The sequence below is a fragment of the Berghia stephanieae genome, unplaced genomic scaffold, assembly GCF_034508935.2.
Source record: "Berghia stephanieae isolate SIO BIC M18660-M18661 unplaced genomic scaffold, UCSD_Bste_1.3 scaffold506, whole genome shotgun sequence".
Classification (NCBI taxonomy): domain Eukaryota; kingdom Metazoa; phylum Mollusca; class Gastropoda; order Nudibranchia; family Aeolidiidae; genus Berghia; species Berghia stephanieae.
In genome coordinates, this window is record NW_027626467.1 from 1 (window position 1) to 20,498 (window position 20,498).

The 20,498-nt window shown below is 43.2% G+C and overlaps 3 protein-coding genes across 6 annotated transcripts; all 3 read left to right on the plus strand.

The window, feature by feature from the left end:
• Positions 1–57: 57 nt before the first annotated feature.
• Positions 58–736, plus strand: LOC144961939 (uncharacterized; the record flags this gene model as incomplete). Its single annotated transcript, XM_078894959.1, has 3 exons — positions 58–197; positions 367–498; positions 680–736. Coding segments are annotated over 3 exons (329 nt in total), but the record flags the coding sequence as incomplete, so codon positions are not given.
• LOC144961940 (uncharacterized) lies at positions 734–4,257 on the plus strand. Its single transcript, XM_078894960.1, has 7 exons — positions 734–838; positions 1,148–1,442; positions 1,680–1,824; positions 2,152–2,287; positions 2,449–2,583; positions 3,128–3,209; positions 4,248–4,257. Exons 1-7 carry the CDS (start codon positions 751–753, stop codon positions 4,255–4,257), a joined length of 891 nt encoding a protein of 296 aa, XP_078751086.1. The 5' UTR covers positions 734–750.
• LOC144961941 (uncharacterized) lies at positions 4,225–7,562 on the plus strand. 4 transcript variants are annotated; one of them, XR_013643315.1, is made up of 6 exons: positions 4,416–4,692; positions 5,248–5,426; positions 5,724–6,382; positions 6,577–6,671; positions 6,968–7,339; positions 7,493–7,562. XR_013643315.1 is itself a non-coding variant. In XM_078894962.1 (5 exons), exons 3-5 carry the CDS (start codon positions 6,211–6,213, stop codon positions 7,184–7,186), a joined length of 486 nt encoding a protein of 161 aa, XP_078751088.1. In that variant the 5' UTR covers positions 4,416–4,692; positions 5,248–5,426; positions 5,724–6,210; the 3' UTR covers positions 7,187–7,556. The 4 variants fall into 4 exon arrangements, 2 of the variants coding, with proteins under 2 accessions (XP_078751087.1, XP_078751088.1); XM_078894962.1 differs by having other exon boundaries at positions 6,968–7,556; XR_013643314.1 differs by lacking the exons at positions 6,577–6,671; positions 6,968–7,339; positions 7,493–7,562 and having other exon boundaries at positions 4,225–4,692; positions 5,724–6,094; positions 6,248–6,382.
• The last annotated feature ends 12,936 nt before the right edge of the window (positions 7,563–20,498 follow it).

Sequence of the window (20,498 nt, forward strand, 5' to 3'; positions counted from 1 at the left end):
CTCTCTCTCTCTCTCTCTCTCTGTTTGTCTAATATGTGTGTGTTTTTTTTTCTTCAGAGAAATTGCTTATAGACTACATTGAATACAGAGAAGATTTACAGCAGCGGGCCAGATCCACAATACAGAAAGAGATAGCATCCGTCTTAGACTGTTTGTTTTCTTTAAACAGGTCGCGGAACCTGGAACTAATCTTCAAGGTAGAGTGAGAATATATTTCATCTCGTTTCTAATAAATATGTCGATACAAGACCCTCGTATATAGTTCTCTCTTTGTTTACGTTTGTTTTTAATGAGTTGTTTTGTTTTTAATATTGTTTTTATTCATTTTTATTGTTTTGTCATATTCTTTTTTCTCTCCACGAACAGGAGCCGGCCGACGACAATCAGAGTATTACGGGTGTTTTCAAAGTAAGAATACTTCGTCCACTGAAGGAGCAACTGCAGCATCAGGGAGATAAAGTGGCCTCCGGATGCTACAATAAGTTGTGGGCTTTCCGCGTAAGTATATGTCTACTATAAAAATGCATTAATCTATCTTTAAAGTTCAAAAGTGTTGCTGTATTATTTTTAATGGTTTTTTTTTTAAATTTGTTTGTTGATTTTATTTGTTTGTTGTTTGTTTTTGTTTTGGTGTCGTTTTTATTTTATGGTGCATTTGTTTTTTCTAAATTATTTTCAGAATTTTCTTAAATGGCTGGAAGAATCCCGTGCTTTATATTTGGCAGAGAAAAACTAGCCTCACAAGTAAAGATGCTTCTGTCTACCGTTTCTGCCGCCCTCATACCATTTCGGGTATCGAAGAGGATGCGGTCGAATGAAATAAATAAAACAACGAAAGGTAATTATCCATTGATACATTTTCAATTCCTTTCCACTCCATCGAGCCACACAAAACGAAACAAAACAAAAACAAACAAACAAAAAATTAAATAAATAAATAAATACATAAATAAATGAATAAATAAATGAATCAATCAATCAATGGATAAATAAATAAATACATAAATAAATGAATAAATAAATAAATAAATAAATAAATAAATAAATAAGAATAAAATACAATCAAATACAATCAAAGACGATCAAATTGAGGCGTTATTGATTTTATCTCCTTTCTGTTTACTTTACTTTTTTTTTCTTGGCATAGCGATAGACCTCAGCACAGACCTCCCAACAAAAGACTTGTTGAAAAGCCTAACGGACGAGTCCACGTGGACTGACACCTCCAGAGTTCGAGACACATTAATGACTGTTCTCGCTATAGGCAGCATGTCCCGTCTTGGAGCCTTGCGAAACTTGTCTGTTGATGAGTTTCAGGCGGCTCGCGAGACTGACCAAAATCATGATCTGTATCGAGCAGAAGTAAACCAGCACAAAACCATGAAGACATATGGTCCAGCGGGCATCTATTTCACACCTACCCTAAAAGCCCACATTGAAAGGTAACAGTGTGATACTATTATTATTATTATTATTATTATTATTATTTATTATTATTATTATTATTATTATTATTATTTATTATTATTATTATTATTATTATTATTATTATTATTACTATTATTATTTATATAATGTTAATACTTGAAGATAATCGTCAATAGAATTTGCCAACTCATGGGATTATTGATTCTTTAATATTTTTTTTTTTGGTTTGTGTTTTAAAACAATTATTTCAGGTATTTAGATAAAAGACCAGTGCAATCCAAATGGGTGTTTTGCACGTCGTCCGGCCGTCAGCTGACATCAAGCCATGCTGGAATCATTTTTAGACGCCTCACCAAAATCTCGGCCACTGAAATGAGAAAAAGCGTGGCCTTTGCAGTAAGTATTCAATGTTTGAAAGCCTTGTTAATATGTCTAGCATATAATTGTTTCTATCTGTTCTGTCTTTATTTATGTCTTATTTTTCTTTCTTAATCAGAATCCCGAGTAGACGGTTAAAAAAAAAAGAAAAGACAAGGAAAATAACAAATAACAACACCCCCCCCCCCTTAAAAAAAAACCCACGAAAAATAAAACAACAAAATACAAAACAAAACAAAACAAAAAAAAAAAAGAAAAAGAAACCAACACAAAGCCGAGCACACAAATACTTTTTCTGTTGATTTTTGATTTTTTTTGTGTGTTTTCTTTCTCTTCGTGTTTCAGCACAGAGAATCACCTGAAGAAGTTCAGTCCGCCATATCCGAAGCGATGCATCACAGTTTGCAGGTACACAGGGAATCGTATGCGGCCAAATCTCACGACAAAACTATATATAAAGGATTGCAAGCCATTGGAGCAGGTACAGTGATGTGAAAAAAGTTGGGCGAGGGTGAGGAAAAGGAGGAGAGGGGGTGGGGGGGGGGAGTAGGGGGGGGGGGTGGGGTGGTAAACGCTTTATAAAGGCTGTCTAAAAAATGTTTCATATGAAATGTTCAGTTCATCTATATCTTTTTATTCCAGTACAATGCTTGCAAAGTGAAGAGTTAAGATTGGACGAGCCCAGCACGTCAAGAGCATATTTTGAGCCACCCATCGTGACCGACGTCCAGGATTCGCCTTCTGTAGAGTCCTCACAGTCGTCACCTGTAGTTCCCGGTATGTATGCAATACTAATTATGAACATGGTGCACCTATCTTTCTGACATTTTTCTGGTCTTTGAGCAGGTTTACTGGATATTTTGGCTATAATAATAATAACAATAATAATAATAATAATAATAATAATAATAATAATAATAATAATAATAATAATAATAATAATAATAATAATAATAATAATAAGGTCCTGGGTACGATTCTCGCTCGGCGCATAGTTGATGTAATGAACTGACAAACCAACCGGTAACCATTGTATTGTTCAAGGGATGCAACTCGAGAATATAACATAGGGTGTACACATACCAAGGATTAATTCCCTTTATAAGTTTATATCAACACATCGACTACAACAGTTGTGTCTTAGAAAAAAGGCTATGCACCTGTCTTTCTTACATTTTTCTGGTCATTTCTCGGAAAAAATAATGTCATAGTGTTAGCTGTGGGACGGTAAAGGAGTAAACATTTCTTTAAAAAAAAAAACTAATAATCACACGGCTTTATATTATTCAAATATCTATGTTTATTCTTTTTAATTAAACAGGTAAAAGTGTGCTATATTTCACAAAGACTTTGTCTGCAATAAACCGGAGAAGTGCCCCAATAATTACATCAGAGAAGACAAGGTCTTAAAAGGCGTAAGTAATTTATGAGTCTACATAATACAAAAATTACGGAGTAAAGGATCGGCTTCTACTGGGAGATAATTTGGAAAGTTCGGGGGGGGGGGGGAGGGGGGGGGGTTGTCTCAGTAAAGAAATGTAAAGAGATTTATCTAATTGTTAAGTTACATCGGAGTAAAAAAATACCTCCCCTCCCACTCCCACTCATGTAGATTAATTCTCTTCTAGTACAAATACATTTTCTTTTTCTTTTCTTTCTTATTTTCCCCCAGATATATGTGACGGCCAGGAATAAATTTACTAAGGACGAACTTCAGATGGCCTTCCATTATTTAGGAGCCTATAGAAGGAAGACGACGGTAGATCCATGTCTAATAAGATCACTCAGGACAGCCTTTCCAGAGTTTCAAAGAACTTTTGCCAGGATTAAAGATAAAACTTTATCAGATAAAATGCGAGCATGGCCTGAGGACAAAGACCTTATTTTCGAATAGCCTATACAGTCCATTTCTTTTCTTTTAATATGACAACAAACCAACGTTGAACTGCATCTCACTCCCTGAGAACATATAGTCGGCCGTGGAAGAAAGTTTCGTCAAACAGCTCATATATATTTATATATTGCTGGAAAATTTAAATTGAAGTTAAGTTCATTTATTTTGCTGAAATTCCAAACAGATGGTATACTAATTGTAATTCTTTGTAAATTTGCGGGGTGGTAAAGGCTTTATAAAGGCTGTCTAAAAAAATGGTTCATATGAAATGTTCAGTTCATCAATAATTACATTAGAGAAGACAAGGTCTTAAAAGGCGTAAGTAATTTATGAGTTTGGTTTTGTTTCCTTAGTCTAGATAACACAAAAATTACGGAGTGGAAAGTTCGGGGGGGGGGGGGGGTGTCTCTATAAAGAAATGAGATTTATCTAATTCTTAAGTTACTTCACAGTAACAAAATACTTCCTCCCATTCCCCACTCATGTAGATTAATTCTCGGCTAGTGCAAATACATATTCTTTTTCTTTTCTTTCTTATTTTCCCCAGATATATGTGACGGCCAGGAATAAGTTTACTATAGACGAACCTCAGATGGCCTTCCATTATTTAGGAGCCTGTAGAAGGAAGACGACGGTGGATCCAAGTCTTATAAGATCACTCAGCACAGCCTTCCCAGAGTTTCAAAGAACTTTTGCCAAGATTGAAGACAAAACTTTAACAGATAAAATGCGAGCATGGCCTGAGGACAAAGACCTCAGCACAGACCTCCCAACAAAAGACTTGTTGAAAAGCCTGACGGACGATTCCACATGGGCTGACACCTCCAGAGTTCGAGACACATTAATGACTGTTCTCGCTATAGGCAGCATGTCCCGTCTTGGAGCCTTGCGAAACTTGTCTGTTGATGAGTTTCAGGCGGCTCGCGAGACTGACCAAAATCATGATCTGTATCGAGCAGAAGTAAACCAGCACAAAACCATGAAGACATATGGTCCAGCGGGCATTTATTTCACACCTACCCTAAAAGCCCACATTGAAAGGTAACAGTGTGATACTATTATTATTATTATTATTATTATTATTATTATTATTATTATTATTATTATTATTATTATTATTATTATTATTATTATTATTATATTATTATTTATTTATTATTATTATTATAATAATGATAATGATAATGATCATAATACTAATAATAATAATAATAATAATAATAATAATAATAATAATAATAATAATAATAATAATAATAATAATAATATAATAATAAGGTCCTGGGTACGATTCTCGCTCGGCGCATAGTTGATGTAATGAACTGACAAACCAACCGGTAACCATTGTGTTGTTCAAGGGATGCAACTCAAGAATATAACATAGGGTGTACAAATACCAAGGATTAATTCCCTTTACATGTTTTTATCAACACTTTGACTACTACAGTTGTGTCTTAGAAAAAAGGTTATGCATCTGTCTTTCTTACATTTTTCTGGTCTTTTCTCGGAAAAAATAATGTCATAGTGTGAGGTTTTTGGCGGTAAAGGATTAAACATTTCTTTAATAAAAACTAATAATCACACGGCTTTAGATGATTCAAATATCTATGTTTATTCTTTTAAATTAAACAGATACAAGTGTGCTATATTTCACAAAGACTTTGTCTGCAATAAACCCGGAGACGTGCCCCAATAATTGCATCAGAGAAGACAAGGTCTTAAAGGCGTAAGTAAATTATGAGTTTGGCTTTGTTTCCTTTGTCTACGTAATACAAAAATTACCGAGTAAAGGATCGGCTTCTACTGGGAGATAATTTGGAAAGTTCGGGGGGGGGGGGGGTGTGGTGGTTGTTTGGGGTGGGGGTTGGGTGGGTCTCTCTAAGGAGATATAAAGAGATTTATCTAATTCTTAAGTTACATCGGAGTAAAAAAATACCTCCCCTCCCACTCCCCACTCATGTAGATTAATTCTCGGCTGGTACAAATCCATTTTCTTTTTCTTTTCTTTCTTATTTTCCCCCAGATATATGTGACGGCCAGGAATAAATTTACTAAGGACGAACTTCAGATGGCCTTCCATTATTTAGGAGCCTATAGAAGGAAGACGACGGTGGATCCATGTCTAATAAGATCACTCAGGACAGCCTTCCCAGAGTTTCACAGAACCTTTGCCAAGATTAAAGATAAAACTTTAACAGATAAAATGCGAGCATGGCCTGAGGACAAAGACCTTATTTTCTAAAAGCCTATACAGTCCATTTCTTTTCTTTTATTATGACAACAAACCAACGTTGAACTGGATCTCACTCCCTGGGAACATATTGTCGGCCGTGGAAGAAAGTTTCGTCAAACAGTTCATATATATTTATATGTTGCTGGAAAATTTAAATTGAAGTTAAGTTCATTTATTTTGTTGAAATTCCAAACAAATGGTATACTAATTGTAATTCTTTGTAAATTGGCGGGGTGGTAAACGCTTTATAAAGGCTGTCTAAAAAAAAAAGGTTCATATGAAATGTTCAGTTCATCTATATTTTTTTATTCCAGTACAATGCTTGCAAAGTGAAGAGTTAAGATTGGACGAGCCCAGCACGTCAAGAGTATATTTTGAGCCACCCATCGTTACCGACGTCCAGGCTTTGCCTTCTGTAGAGTCCTCAACGTCGTCACCTGTAGTTCCCGGTATGTATGCAATACTAATTATGAACATGGTGCACCTGTCTTTCTTACATTTTTTCTGGTCTTTTCTCGGAAAAAATAATGTCATAGTGTGAGGTTTTTGGCGGTAAAGGATTAAACATTTCTTTAATAAAAACTAACGATCACACGGCTTTAGATGATTCAAATATCTATGTTTATTCTTTTAAATTAAACAGATACAAGTGTGCTATATTTCACAAAGACTTTGTCTGCAATAAACCCGGAGACGTGCCCCAATAATTGCATCAGAGAAGACAAGGTCTTAAAAGGCGTAAGTAAATTATGAGTTTGGCTTTGTTTCCTTTGTCTACGTAATACAAAAATTACAGAGTAAAGGATCGGCTTCTACTGGGAGATAATTTGGAAAGTTCGGGGGGGGGGGGGGGGTGGTGGTTGTTTGGGGTGGGGGTTGGGGGGGTCTCTCTAAGGAGATATAAAGAGATTTATCTAATTCTTAAGTTACATCGGAGTAAAAAAATACCTCCCCTCCCACTCCCCACTCATGTAGATTAATTCTCGGCTGGTACAAATCCATTTTCTTTTTCTTTTCTTTCTTATTTTCCCCAGATATATGTGACGGCCAGGAATAAATTTACTAAGGACGAACTTCAGATGGCCTTCCATTATTTAGGAGCCTATAGAAGGAAGACGACGGTGGATCCATGTCTAATAAGATCACTCAGGACAGCCTTCCCAGAGTTTCACAGAACCTTTGCCAAGATTAAAGATAAAACTTTAACAGATAAAATGCGAGCATGGCCTGAGGACAAAGACCTTATTTTCTAAAAGCCTATACAGTCCATTTTCTTTTCTTTTATTATGACAACAAACCAACGTTGAACTGGATCTCACTCCCTGGGAACATATTGTCGGCCGTGGAAGAAAGTTTCGTCAAACAGTTCATATATATTTATATGTTGCTGGAAAATTTAAATTGAAGTTAAGTTCATTTATTTTGTTGAAATTCCAAACAAATGGTATACTAATTGTAATTCTTTGTAAATTGGCGGGGTGGTAAACGCTTTATAAAGGCTGTCTAAAAAAAAAAGGTTCATATGAAATGTTCAGTTCATCTATATTTTTTTATTCCAGTACAATGCTTGCAAAGTGAAGAGTTAAGATTGGACGAGCCCAGCACGTCAAGAGTATATTTTGAGCCACCATCGTTACCGACGTCCAGGCTTTGCCTTCTGTAGAGTCCTCAACGTCGTCACCTGTAGTTCCCGGTATGTATGCAATACTAATTATGAACATGGTGCACCTGTCTTTCTTACATTTTTTTGGTCTTTTCTCGGAAAAAATAATGTCATAGTGTGAGGTTTTTGGCGGTAAAGGATTAAACATTTCTTTAATAAAAACTAACGATACACGGCTTTAGATGATTCAAATATCTATGTTTATTCTTTTAAATTAAACAGATACAAGTGTGCTATATTTCACAAAGACTTTGTCTGCAATAAACCCGGAGACGTGCCCAATAATTGCATCAGAGAAGACAAGGTCTTAAAAGGCGTAAGTAAATTATGAGTTTGGCTTTGTTTCCTTTGTCTACGTAATACAAAAATTACGAGTAAAGGATCGGCTTCTACTGGGAGATAATTTGGAAAGTTCGGGGGGGGGGGGTGTGGTGGTTGTTTGGGGGAGGGGGGGGGGTCTCTCTAAGGAGATATAAAGAGATTTATCTAATTCTTAAGTTACATCGGAGTAAAAAAATACCTCCCCTCCCACTCCCCACTCATGTAGATTAATTCTCGGCTGGTACAAATACATTTTCTTTTTCTTTTCTTTCTTATTTTCCCCCAGATATATGTGACGGCCAGGAATAAATTTACTAAGGACGAACTTCAGATGGCCTTCCATTATTTAGGAGCCTATAGAAGGAAGACGACGGTGGATCCATGTCTAATAAGATCACTCAGGACAGCCTTCCCAGAGTTTCACAGAACCTTTGCCAAGATTAAAGATAAAACTTTAACAGATAAAATGCGAGCATGGCCTGAGGACAAAGACCTTATTTTCTAAAAGCCTATACAGTCCATTTCTTTTCTTTTATTATGACAACAAACCAACGTTGAACTGGATCTCACTCCCTGGGAACATATTGTCGGCCGTGGAAGAAAGTTTCGTCAAACAGTTCATATATATTTATATGTTGCTGATGTTGAAAACTAAGCACGCACATGCTAAAAGGCCGAAACCTTATAGTGAAGTGAGGGAAGCTTATCAGGTACGGACGATTGCCCCTATGACATCCTAGTCTGCGCGAAATCTGCGGGTAGCGGCGCTAGCCGGCAGCGCTATTGTAGATTCGCGAGCGATGGGAGGAGATTTCGGGCTGTTTGGTCGGCTATACGGAATTGACGGAATGCGATTTGGCTGAAAGTGTCCCGAGTCCTTGTGTACGTCGGTAGCAGTGAGTCAGTTGATGGCTTTGATGGGACCCCGTGAGAGTACGAAGGCAGGCGGTGAGAAACTCTTTGACGGGGACTGTTGCTAGCCCAAACGCGTGCCGTGCTGATGTTGAAAACTAAGCACGCACATGCTAAAAGGCCGAAACCTTATAGTGAAGTGAGGGAAGCTTATCAGGTACGGACGATTGCCCCTATGACATCCTAGTCTGCGCGAAATCTGCGGATAGCGGCGCCAGCCGGCAGCGCTATTGTAGATTCGCGAGCGATGGGAGGAGATTTCGGGCTGTTTGGTCGGCTATACGGAATTGACGGAATGCGATTTGGCTGAAAGTGTCCGAGTCCTTGTGTACGTCGGTAGCAGTGAGTCAGTTGATGGCTTTGATGGGACCCCGTGAGAGTACGAAGGCAGGCGGTCAGAAACTCTTTGACGGGGACTGTTGCTAGCCCAAACGCGTGCCGTGCTGATGTTGAAAACTAAGCACGCACATGCTAAAAGGCCGAAACCTTATAGTGAAGTGAGGGAAGCTTATCAGGTACGGACGATTGCCCCTATGACATCCTAGTCTGCGCGAAATCTGCGGATAGCGGCGCCAGCCGGCAGCGCTATTGTAGATTCGCGAGCGATGGGAGGAGATTTCGGGCTGTTTGGTAGGCTATACGGAATTGACGGAATGCGATTTGGCTGAAAGTGTCCCGAGTCCTTGTGTACGTCGGTAGCAGTGAGTCAGTTGGTGGCTTTGATGGGACCCCGTGAGAGTACGAAGGCAGGCGGTCAGAAACTCTTTGACGGGGACTGTTGCTAGCCCAAACGCGTGCCGTGCTGATGTTGAAAACTAAGCACGCACATGCTAAAAGGCCGAAACCTTATAGTGAAGTGAGGGAAGCTTATCAGGTACGGACGATTGCCCTATGACATCCTAGTCTGCGCGAAATCTGCGGGTAGCGGCGCTAGCCGGCAGCGCTATTGTAGATTCGCGAGCGATGGGAGGAGATTTCGGGCTGTTTGGTCGGCTATACGGAATTGACGGAATGCGATTTGGCTGAAAGTGTCCCGAGTCCTTGTGTACGTCGGTAGCAGTGAGTCAGTTGATGGCTTTGATGGGACCCCGTGAGAGTACGAAGGCAGGCGGTGAGAAACTCTTTGACGGGGACTGTTGCTAGCCCAAACGCGTGCCGTGCTGATGTTGAAAACTAAGCACGCACATGCTAAAAGGCCGAAACCTTATAGTGAAGTGAGGGAAGCTTATCAGGTACGGACGATTGCCCCTATGACATCCTAGTCTGCGCGAAATCTGCGGGTAGCGGCGCTAGCCGGCAGCGCTATTGTAGATTCGCGAGCGATGGGAGGAGATTTCGGGCTGTTTGGTCGGCTATACGGAATTGACGGAATGCGATTTGGCTGAAAGTGTCCCGAGTCCTTGTGTACGTCGGTAGCAGTGAGTCAGTTGATGGCTTTGATGGGACCCCGTGAGAGTACGAAGGCAGGCGGTGAGAAACTCTTTGACGGGGACTGTTGCTAGCCCAAACGCGTGCCGTGCTGATGTTGAAACTAAGCACGCACATGCTAAAGGCCGAAACCTTTAGTGAAGTGAGGGAAGCTTATCAGGTACGGACGATTGCCCTATGACATCCTAGTCTGCGCGAAATCTGCGGTAGCGGCGCAGCCGGCAGCGCTATTGTAGATTCGCGAGCGATGGGAGGAGATTTCGGGCTGTTTGGTGGCTATACGGAATTGACGGAATGCGATTTGGCTGAAAGTGTCCCGAGTCCTTGTGTACGTCGGTAGCGTGAGTCAGTTGATGGCTTTGATGGGACCCCGTGAGAGTACGAAGGCAGGCGGTGAGAAACTCTTTGACGGGGACTGTTGCTAGCCAAACGCGTGCCGTGCTGATGTTGAAAACTAAGCACGCACATGCTAAAAGGCCGAAACCTTATAGTGAAGTGAGGGAAGCTTATCAGGTACGGACGATTGCCCCTATGACATCCTAGTCTGCGCGAAATCTGCGGTAGCGGCGCAGCGGCAGCGCTATTGTAGATTCGCGAGCGATGGGAGGAGATTTCGGGCTGTTTGGTCGGCTATACGGAATTGACGGAATGCGATTTGGCTGAAAGTGTCCGAGTCCTTGTGTACGTCGGTAGCAGTGAGTCAGTTGATGGCTTTGATGGGACCCGTGAGAGTACGAAGGCAGGCGGTGAGAAACTCTTTGACGGGGACTGTTGCTAGCCCAAACGCGTGCCGTGCTGATGTTGAAAACTAAGCACGCACATGCTAAAAGGCCGAAACCTTATAGTGAAGTGAGGGAAGCTTATCAGGTACGGACGATTGCCCCTATGACATCTAGTCTGCGCGAAATCTGCGGATAGCGGCGCAGCCGGCAGCGCTATTGTAGATTCGCGAGCGATGGGAGGAGATTTCGGGCTGTTTGGTGGCTATACGGAATTGACGGAATGCGATTTGGCTGAAAGTGTCCGAGTCCTTGTGTACGTCGGTAGCAGTGAGTCAGTTGATGGCTTTGATGGGACCCGTGAGAGTACGAAGGCAGGCGGTGAGAAACTCTTTGACGGGGACTGTTGCTAGCCAAACGCGTGCCGTGCTGATGTTGAAAACTAAGCACGCACATGCTAAAAGGCCGAAACCTTATAGTGAAGTGAGGAAGCTTATCAGGTACGGACGATTGCCCTATGACATCCTAGTCTGCGCGAATCTGCGGTAGCGGCGCAGCCGGCAGCGCTATTGTAGATTCGCGAGCGATGGGAGGAGATTTCGGGCTGTTTGGTCGGCTATACGGAATTGACGGAATGCGATTTGGCTGAAAGTGTCCCGAGTCCTTGTGTACGTCGGTAGCAGTGAGTCAGTTGATGGCTTTGATGGGACCCGTGAGAGTACGAAGGCAGGCGGTGAGAAACTCTTTGACGGGGACTGTTGCTAGCCCAAACGCGTGCCGTGCTGATGTTGAAAACTAAGCACGCACATGCTAAAAGGCCGAAACCTTATAGTGAAGTGAGGGAAGCTTATCAGGTACGGACGATTGCCCCTATGACATCCTAGTCTGCGCGAATCTGCGGGTAGCGGCGCAGCCGGCAGCGCTATTGTAGATTCGCGAGCGATGGGAGGAGATTTCGGGCTGTTTGGTCGGCTATACGGAATTGACGGAATGCGATTTGGCTGAAAGTGTCCGAGTCCTTGTGTACGTCGGTAGCAGTGAGTCAGTTGATGGCTTTGATGGGACCGTGAGAGTACGAAGGCAGGCGGTGAGAAACTCTTTGACGGGGACTGTTGCTAGCCCAAACGCGTGCCGTGCTGATGTTGAAAACTAAGCACGCACATGCTAAAAGGCCGAAACCTTATAGTGAAGTGAGGGAAGCTTATCAGGTACGGACGATTGCCCTTGACATCTAGTCTGCGCGAATCTGCGGGTAGCGGCGCTAGCCGGCAGCGCTATTGTAGATTCGCGAGCGATGGGAGGAGATTTCGGGCTGTTTGGTCGGCTATACGGAATTGACGGAATGCGATTTGGCTGAAAGGGTCCCGAGTCCTTGTGTACGTCGGTAGCAGTGAGTCAGTTGGTGGCTTTGATGGGACCCGTGAGAGTACGAAGGCAGGCGTCGAAACTCTTTGCGGGGACTGTTGCTAGCCCAAACGCGTGCCGTGCTGATGTTGAAACTAAGCACGCACATGCTAAAGGCCGAAACCTTATAGTGAAGTGAGGGAAGCTTATCAGGTACGGACGATTGCCCTATGACATCCTAGTCTGCGCGAAATCTGCGGGTAGCGGCGCTAGCCGGCAGCGCTATTGTAGATTCGCGAGCGATGGGAGGAGATTTCGGGCTGTTTGGTACGGCTATACGGAATTGACGGAATGCGATTTGGCTGAAAGTGCCGAGTGCCTTGTGTAGTCGGTAGCATGAGTCAGTTGATGGCTTTGATGGGACCCCGTGAGAGTACGAAGGCAGGCGGTGGAAACTCTTGACGGGGACTGTTGCTAGCCAAAACGCGTGCGTGCTGATGTTGAAACTAAGCACGCATGCTAAAGGCCGAAACCTTATATGAAGTGAGGAAGCTTATCAGGTACGGACGATTGCCCCTATGACATCCTAGTCTGCGGAAATCTGCGGTAGCGGCGCTAGCGGCAGCGCTATTGTAGATTCGCGAGCGATGGGAGGAGATTTCGGGCTGTTTGGTCGGCTATACGGAATGACGGAATGCGATTTGACTGAAAGTGTCCCGAGTCCTTGTGTACGTCGGTGCAGTGAGTCAGTTGTGGCTTTGATGGGACCCCGTGAGAAATACGAAGGCAGCGGTGAGAAACTCTTTGACGGGGACTGTTGCTAGCCCAAACGCGTGCCGTGCTGATGTTGAAAACTAAGCACGCCCACATGCTAAAGAGCCGAAACCTTTAGTGAAGTGAGGAAGCTTATCAGGTACGGACGATTGCCCCTATGACATCTAGTCTGCGCGAAATCTGCGGGTAGCGGCGCTACCCGGCAGCGCTATTGTAGATTCGCGAGCGATGGGAGGAGATTTCGGGCTGTTTGGTCGGCCATACGGAATTGACGGAATGCGATTTGGCTGAAAGTGTCCCGAGTCCTTGTGTAGTCGGTAGCAGTGAGTCAGTTGATGGCTTTGATGGACCCCGTGATTTTTTTTTTTTTTTTTTTTTTTTTTTTTTTTTTTTTTGCGCGAAATCTGCGGATAGCGGCGCCAGCCGGCAGCGCTATTGTAGATTCGCGAGCGATGGGAGGAGATTTCGGGCTGTTTGGTCGGCTATACGGAATTGACGGAATGCGATTTGGCTGAAAGTGTCCCGAGTCCTTGTGTACGTCGGTAGCAGTGAGTCAGTTGGTGGCTTTGATGGGACCCGTGAGAGTACGAAGGCAGGCGGTGCAGAAACTCTTTGACGGGGACTGTTGCTAGCCCAAACGCGTGCCGTGCTGATGTTGAAAACTAAGCACGCACATGCTAAAAGGCCGAAACCTTATAGTGAAGTGAGGGAAGCTTATCAGGTACGGACGATTGCCCCTATGACATCCTAGTCTGCGCGAAATCTGCGGGTAGCGGCGCTAGCCGGCAGCGCTATTGTAGATTCGCGAGCGATGGGAGGAGATTTCGGGCTGTTTGGTCGGCTATACGGAATTGACGGAATGCGATTTGGCTGAAAGGCAGGGAGGCTAATGAGGTGGATGATTGACAGACAGACCGAGTGAGGTTGATACGGTGAGGGGATGCCTAACGAATGGTGCCAAGAGGGAAGAGTTTGAGATGGTCGGGCCGTTCTTCTGCTGCGAGGAAATGCTATGACTTTGGCTTGAGATATATATCGTATGTCGTTTCCCGTCCTTTATGATGCAGGCAGCTTCTAAATGGTATCACGCTACTATGTACACGCGATCTATCGAGGCGTGGGCTTACACAGGGACACGCAACCGAGCGAAATAAGGCAGCTGGTGGGCAGTGCGTTGACCATAACAGCGACCAACGATATCACTCTGCAACGATCTGCCCGTCGTCCGGTGAATTCTAATGGCTGGATATCATGTTGCGGAGTTTCGTTCTTCAACTGGGGGTGACGCTTGTCGCGCAAAATCAATCGTACGTCTGAAACAATGTCTTTGCTAGGCACCTTCTAGCACCCAACCTCTCGACTTGGCTAGCCAACTTCTGGCTTCCCTAATGAGCTAGGCACCTTCTAGCTCCCTACTCCGCTGGACATCTTCCAGCGCCTGAGCTAGTTGGACAATACGATTGATTTTGCGAGGGCAGTGTCATTCGCGGGCGAAGACCCTAACCCCGTTTCACGCTCTCCTGACATCAGGGTTTGTCGGGCGATGGGCTGGCCCGTTGCAGTTTGGTAGACACGACGCGACTTGACAAATCGCTGAAAGCCCATCAGATCGTTTTTAGTCAATTGGGTTGCCTTGATTGGTCGTGATAACATTGTAGTGCGATATCTAGCGGCTACTGCTGGGAGACTTCATGCGGGACGGTTACCAAAGTAGCGAGTAAGGTTGGACAAGGGCCATCTCAGCTCGGAACGGGTCACTCAGCGGGCGGGTGGCAATGTCGGGAGGTACCAGTAGTGTTCTAGCGCCTCCCCTCACAGGCGAAACAGTTGGAGAGAACGGTTGGAAGGAAGGAAGGGGTAGAGAGAAATGAGATTCTGTCGTGAAAATATACTCGGCGTCTTCTAGAAGGTAGGAGGCGTACGGGGTTCAGACTTAGAGCTGGTGACAAAGAATACCTGATGCAGGCAGGTGCCCGAAGTCGGACAAGCGTGCCCACGAAACGGTAACCAAAAGGGTCACTCATCGGGCGGGTGACAATGTCCGGAGATAACAGAGGTGTTCTAGCGCCTCCCATTCACAGGCGAAACAGTTGGAGAGAACGGTTGGAAGGAAGGAAGGGGGAGAGAGAAATGAGATTCTGTCGTGAACATATACTCGGCGTCTTCTAGAAGGTAGGAGGCGTACGGGGTTCAGACTTAGAGCTGGTGACAAAGAATACCTGATGCAGGCAGGTGCCCGAAGTCGGACAAGCGTGCCCACGAAACGGTAACCAAAAGGGTCACTCATCGGGCGGGTGACAATGTCCGGAGATAACAGAGGTGTTCTAGCGCCTCCCATTCACAGGCGAAACAGTTGGAGAGAACGGTTGGAAGGAAGGAAGGGGGAGAGAGAAATGAGATTCTGTCGTGAACATATACTCGGCGTCTTCTAGAAGGTAGGAGGCGTACGGGGTTCAGACTTAGAGCTGGTGACAAAGAATACCTGATGCAGGCAGGTGCCCGAAGTCGGACAAGCGTGCCCACGAAACGGTAACCAAAAGGGTCACTCATCGGGCGGGTGACAATGTCCGGAGGTAACAGAGGTGTTCTAGCGCCTCCCATTCACAGGCGAAACAGTTGGAGAGAACGGTTGGAAGGAAGGAAGGGGGAGGAGAGAAATGAGATTCTGTCGTGAACATATACTCGGCGTCTTCTAGAAGGTAGGAGCGTACGGGGTTCAGACTTAGAGCTGGTGACAAAGAATACTGATAAGGCAGGTGCCGAAGTCGGACAAGCGGCCCACGAACGGTAACCAAAAGGGTCACTCATCGGGCGGGTGACAATGTCCGGAGGTAACAGAGGTGTTCTAGCGCCTCCCATTCACAGGCGAAACAGTTGGAGAGAACGGTTGGAAGGAAGGAAGGGGGAGAGAGAAATGAGATTCTGTCGTGAACCATCTCGGGACCTAACGGTAGCGCCTCCCCCCACAGACCCGAGCTGGTGACAAAGGATGGTTGAATACCCGAGGCAGGCAGGCGACGGAAGTCGGAGAAGCGCGCGCACCTAACGGTACCGAAGAGGCAACCAAGAGACCCCGGGAAAGATGGCGAGAACGATCGGTCGAGTGAAGAACGGCGGGACTAGTTGTGACCTATAGTTCCGTCGAAGAAAACAGCCCAGGGAACGGGCTTGGTGAAATCAGACCTTATCGAGCTGAGATCCTCGGACGCTGAGATTATCCCCCCATCCAGCAGGGTTTGTCTCGGCCACCTCTCCACCTGCCATGACTTGACTGGGCTCGGCTTGTCGGCGCGCGGTGCGCGGTGGGTGGACAGTGTATATAACTAATATATATATATATATATATATATATATTTTTTTTTTCTCCTCCGTCCAGAGGCACTTTTTTCTCTTTTTTTTTTGTCCCCTAACAGGCATCTGTAGTTCGCCAAGTGCATTTTCTAACATTCGCTCGCTGCGCATCTATCGGCATTCCGCGCATTTCTTTTTCTCCCTCAATAGGCTTCTGTTGAGCGCAATTCGCCAACAGGTTTTGTTGTTTTTTTTTTTTTTTGTTTTTTTTTTGTCCCCCAAAAGGCTTCTCCGAAGCGCGATTCTTCATTCGCCAACTGCATTTTAATTTTATTTGTCCCTCAATAGGCTTCTGTTGAGCGCAATTCGCCAACAGGTTTTGTTGTTTTTTTTTTTGTTTTTTTTGTTTTTTTTTTTTTGTCCCCCAAAAGGCTTCTCCGAAGCGCGATTCTTCATTCGCCAACTGCATTTTAATTTTATTTGTCCCTCAATAGGCTTCTGTTGAGCGCAATTCGCCAACAGGTTTTGTTTAGTTTTATATAACTAATATATATATATATATATATATTTTTTTTTTTTTTTTTTTTTTTTTGTTTGTTTTTTTTTTTTTCTCCTCCGTCCAGAGGCACTTTTTTCTCTTTTTTTTTGTCCCCTAACAGGCATCTGTAGTTCGCCAAGTGCATTTTCTAACATTCGCTCGCTGCGCATCTATCGGCATTCCGCGCATTTCTTTTTCTCCCTCAATAGGCTTCTGTTGAGCGCAATTCGCCAACAGGTTTTGTTGTTTTTTTGTTTTTTTTTTTGTTTTTTTTTTTGTCCCCCAAAAGGCTTCTGCGAAGCGCTATTCTTCATTCGCCAACTGCATTTTAATTTTATTCGTCCCTCAATAGGCTTCTGTTGAGCGCAATTCGCCAACAGGTTTTGTTGTTTTTTTTTTGTTTTTTTTTGTTTTTTTTTGTCCCCCAAAAGGCTTCTCCGAAGCGCGATTCTTCATTCGCCAACTGCATTTTAATTTTATTCGTCCCTCAATAGGCTTCTGTTGAGCGCAATTCGCCAACAGGTTTTGTTGTTTTTTTTTTGTTTTTTTTGTTTTTTTTTGTCCCCCAAAAGGCTTCTCCGAAGCGCGATTCTTCATTCGCCAACTGCATTTTAATTTTATTTCTCCCTCAATAGGCTTCTGTTGAGCGCAATTCGCCAACAGGTTTTGTTGCGCCGAGCGGGACAATATCCAGTAAACGTGCTCAAAGCGTTTTACAACGGGTTCCCAGCCAACAGCAACACTTAACACGCGGAGCGAGACATGACAGGAATGAAAAAAAACACTAGGAACGGCCATGTACTCGTTTTCAAGGGATGCAACTCAAGAATATAACATAGGGTGTACAAATACCAAGGATTAATTCCCTTGATAGTTGAGTCCTTGAAAAAAGTCTCTTTAATCACACTCTCTCGCTGTACTCGTGTTTAAATAAAAATGATCAACACAATGGCTACCGGTTGGTTTGTCAGTTAATTACATCAACTATGCGCCGAACGAGGCTCGAACCCAGGACTTTGTTGTTGTTATTATCATTATTATTATTATTATTATTATTATTATTATTATTATTATTATTATTATTATTATTATTATTATTATTATTATTATTATTATTATTATTATTATTATTATTATTATTATTATTCTAGCCCAACATATCCAGTAACGTGCTCAAAGCGCTTTACAACAGCAACAACACTTAACACGCAGAGCGGGACACGAGAGGACGGAGAAAAGATTACTAACTAGTTCTACATCCGAGTACGTGGAGAGAATGTGAGTAAAGATCCTTTTTATCGGGTACTCAACTATGCGCCGAGGGAGGCAATCGTGCTCAAAGCGCTTTACAACGCGTCTACAGCCAACAGCAACAGTTAACACGCAGAGCGGGACACGACAGGACGGAAAAATCACTACTAACTGACAGGTCTTACACCTGATTACGGTGAGAGAATGTGAGTAAAGATCCTTTTTATCGGGTACTCAACTATGCGCCGAGGGAGGCAATCGTGCTGAAAGCGCTTTACAACGCGTCTACAGCCAACAGCAACAGTTAACACGCAGAGCGGGACACGAGAGGACGGAAAAAATCACTACTAACTGACAGGTATTAGTCTTACACCTGATTACGGTGAGAGAATGTGAGTAAAGATCCTTTTTATCGAGGACTCTACTATGCGCCGAGCGAGGCAATCGTGCTCAAAGCGCTTTACAACGCGTCTACAGCCAACAGCAACAGTTAACACGCAGAGCGGGACACGACAGGACGGAGAAAACACTAGTAAAGTCACGGCCATGTACTCGTTTTCAAGGGATGCAACTCAAGAAGATAAAATAGGGTGTACGAATACCAAGGATTAATTCCCTTGAACTACTATTATTATTGTTATTATTATTATTATTATTATTATTATTATTATTATTATTATTATTATTATTATTATTATTATTATTATTATAGCCAACTTATCCAGTAAGTTGCTCAAAGCGCTTTACAACGCGTCTGCAGCAGACCGCAACACTGAACATGCAGAGCGGGACACGACAGGACGTAGAAAAAACTACTAACTGACAGGTATTAGTCTTACACCTGACTACGTTGAGAAAATGTGAGTAAAGATCCTTTTTTATCGAGGACTCAACTATGCGCCGAGGGAGGCAATCGTGCTCAAATCGTTTTACAACGCGTCTGCAGCCAACAGCAACACTTAACACGCAGAGCGGGACACGACAGGTCGGAGAAAACATTACTAACTAGTTCTACATCCGAGTACGGTGAGAGAATGTGAGTAAAGAACATTTTTATCCAGGACTCAACTATGCGCCGAGCGAGGCAATCGTGCTCAAAGCGCTTTACAACGCGTCTACAGCTAACAGCAACACTTAACACGCAGTTGACGAATTCCGCTTCGCAAAAGCCTATTAAGGGACAGAAAAAAAAGCAGTTGGCAGCGGCCTCTTCTGGTACTCGCACTAACGCGAATGATTGGTGTCATCGGGAGCGAAACACACACACACACACACACACACACACACACACACTCACACATACTGCGTTGTTTAATCTCTCAATACCTCTCACTTGTCGATATTTGATTGGTTAGTATTGTCCTCTTCAGCCTACGCAATATCGTCTTGGTCCATTCGCCGCGTCGCGCATGTGATAAAAAGGGGTGATTTACTGGCATTTCTCTCTTCACACTCTGGCATTTGTCTCTTCACACTCGTAGAAATTTCATTCGAGGCATTTCATAGAAAAAGTGTTATTAATCTAAAGTAGTATTCCAGTATAAGCATCCAAAGTTTCTTTTGCAGTCATGAAAAGGTATTTACTGTTCTTGTATTAGAAATTCTGTGATTTTGGATATTAGATTTTATCGTGTGTGTGTGTGTTGTGTGTGTGTGTGTGTGTGTGTGTGTGTGTGTGTGTTTGTGTGTTTGTGAAAGATGTATCGGTAGAAAATACAATGAAGTGTTCTAGTGCAATAATTTTTTGAAGGCTAATTCACTGTTGCCATATGTAGTTTTTCTGTGTAAAAACATAGCTCCCTTATTTTTCTGATCTGTGTTTAGGTTCAATTGTCACCTTTGTGAAAAACAGCCCACACATTTGGCGCGACACCTTATAAGAGTGCACAAAGTGGATCCTATTATAGCCAGGGGGCGTCGATTTGATGTTCTGAAAACAAAGGGGAAGGTAAGAATGATTTACGTACATTTATTTTTTTTTCATTTTTTAGTTACACGTATTTCCATTGGCAATTCATTAATTGTTGAAGACTCTATTTACTTTTCTGCTTTTGTACTTAAAATTGCATATTTATCATGCAAAAATCTCTGAAAGTGTAAGATTGGGCAACTGTTGTCCGATTAAAGTCTTTTCATGTTTTCATGTCCTATAATTTCATAAATAAAGAAAGAGGGACAAAGGACCCTCACCTTGCCCATTAATTAATGGATGCTGCTAGACAAAGACATTTTAGCACGTGGTGTGTATCAAAATGCACAAACTCACACATATGTAATACTCGCATGCTGACATAATGATGCATCGTCCTGGCATTTTAATGGCG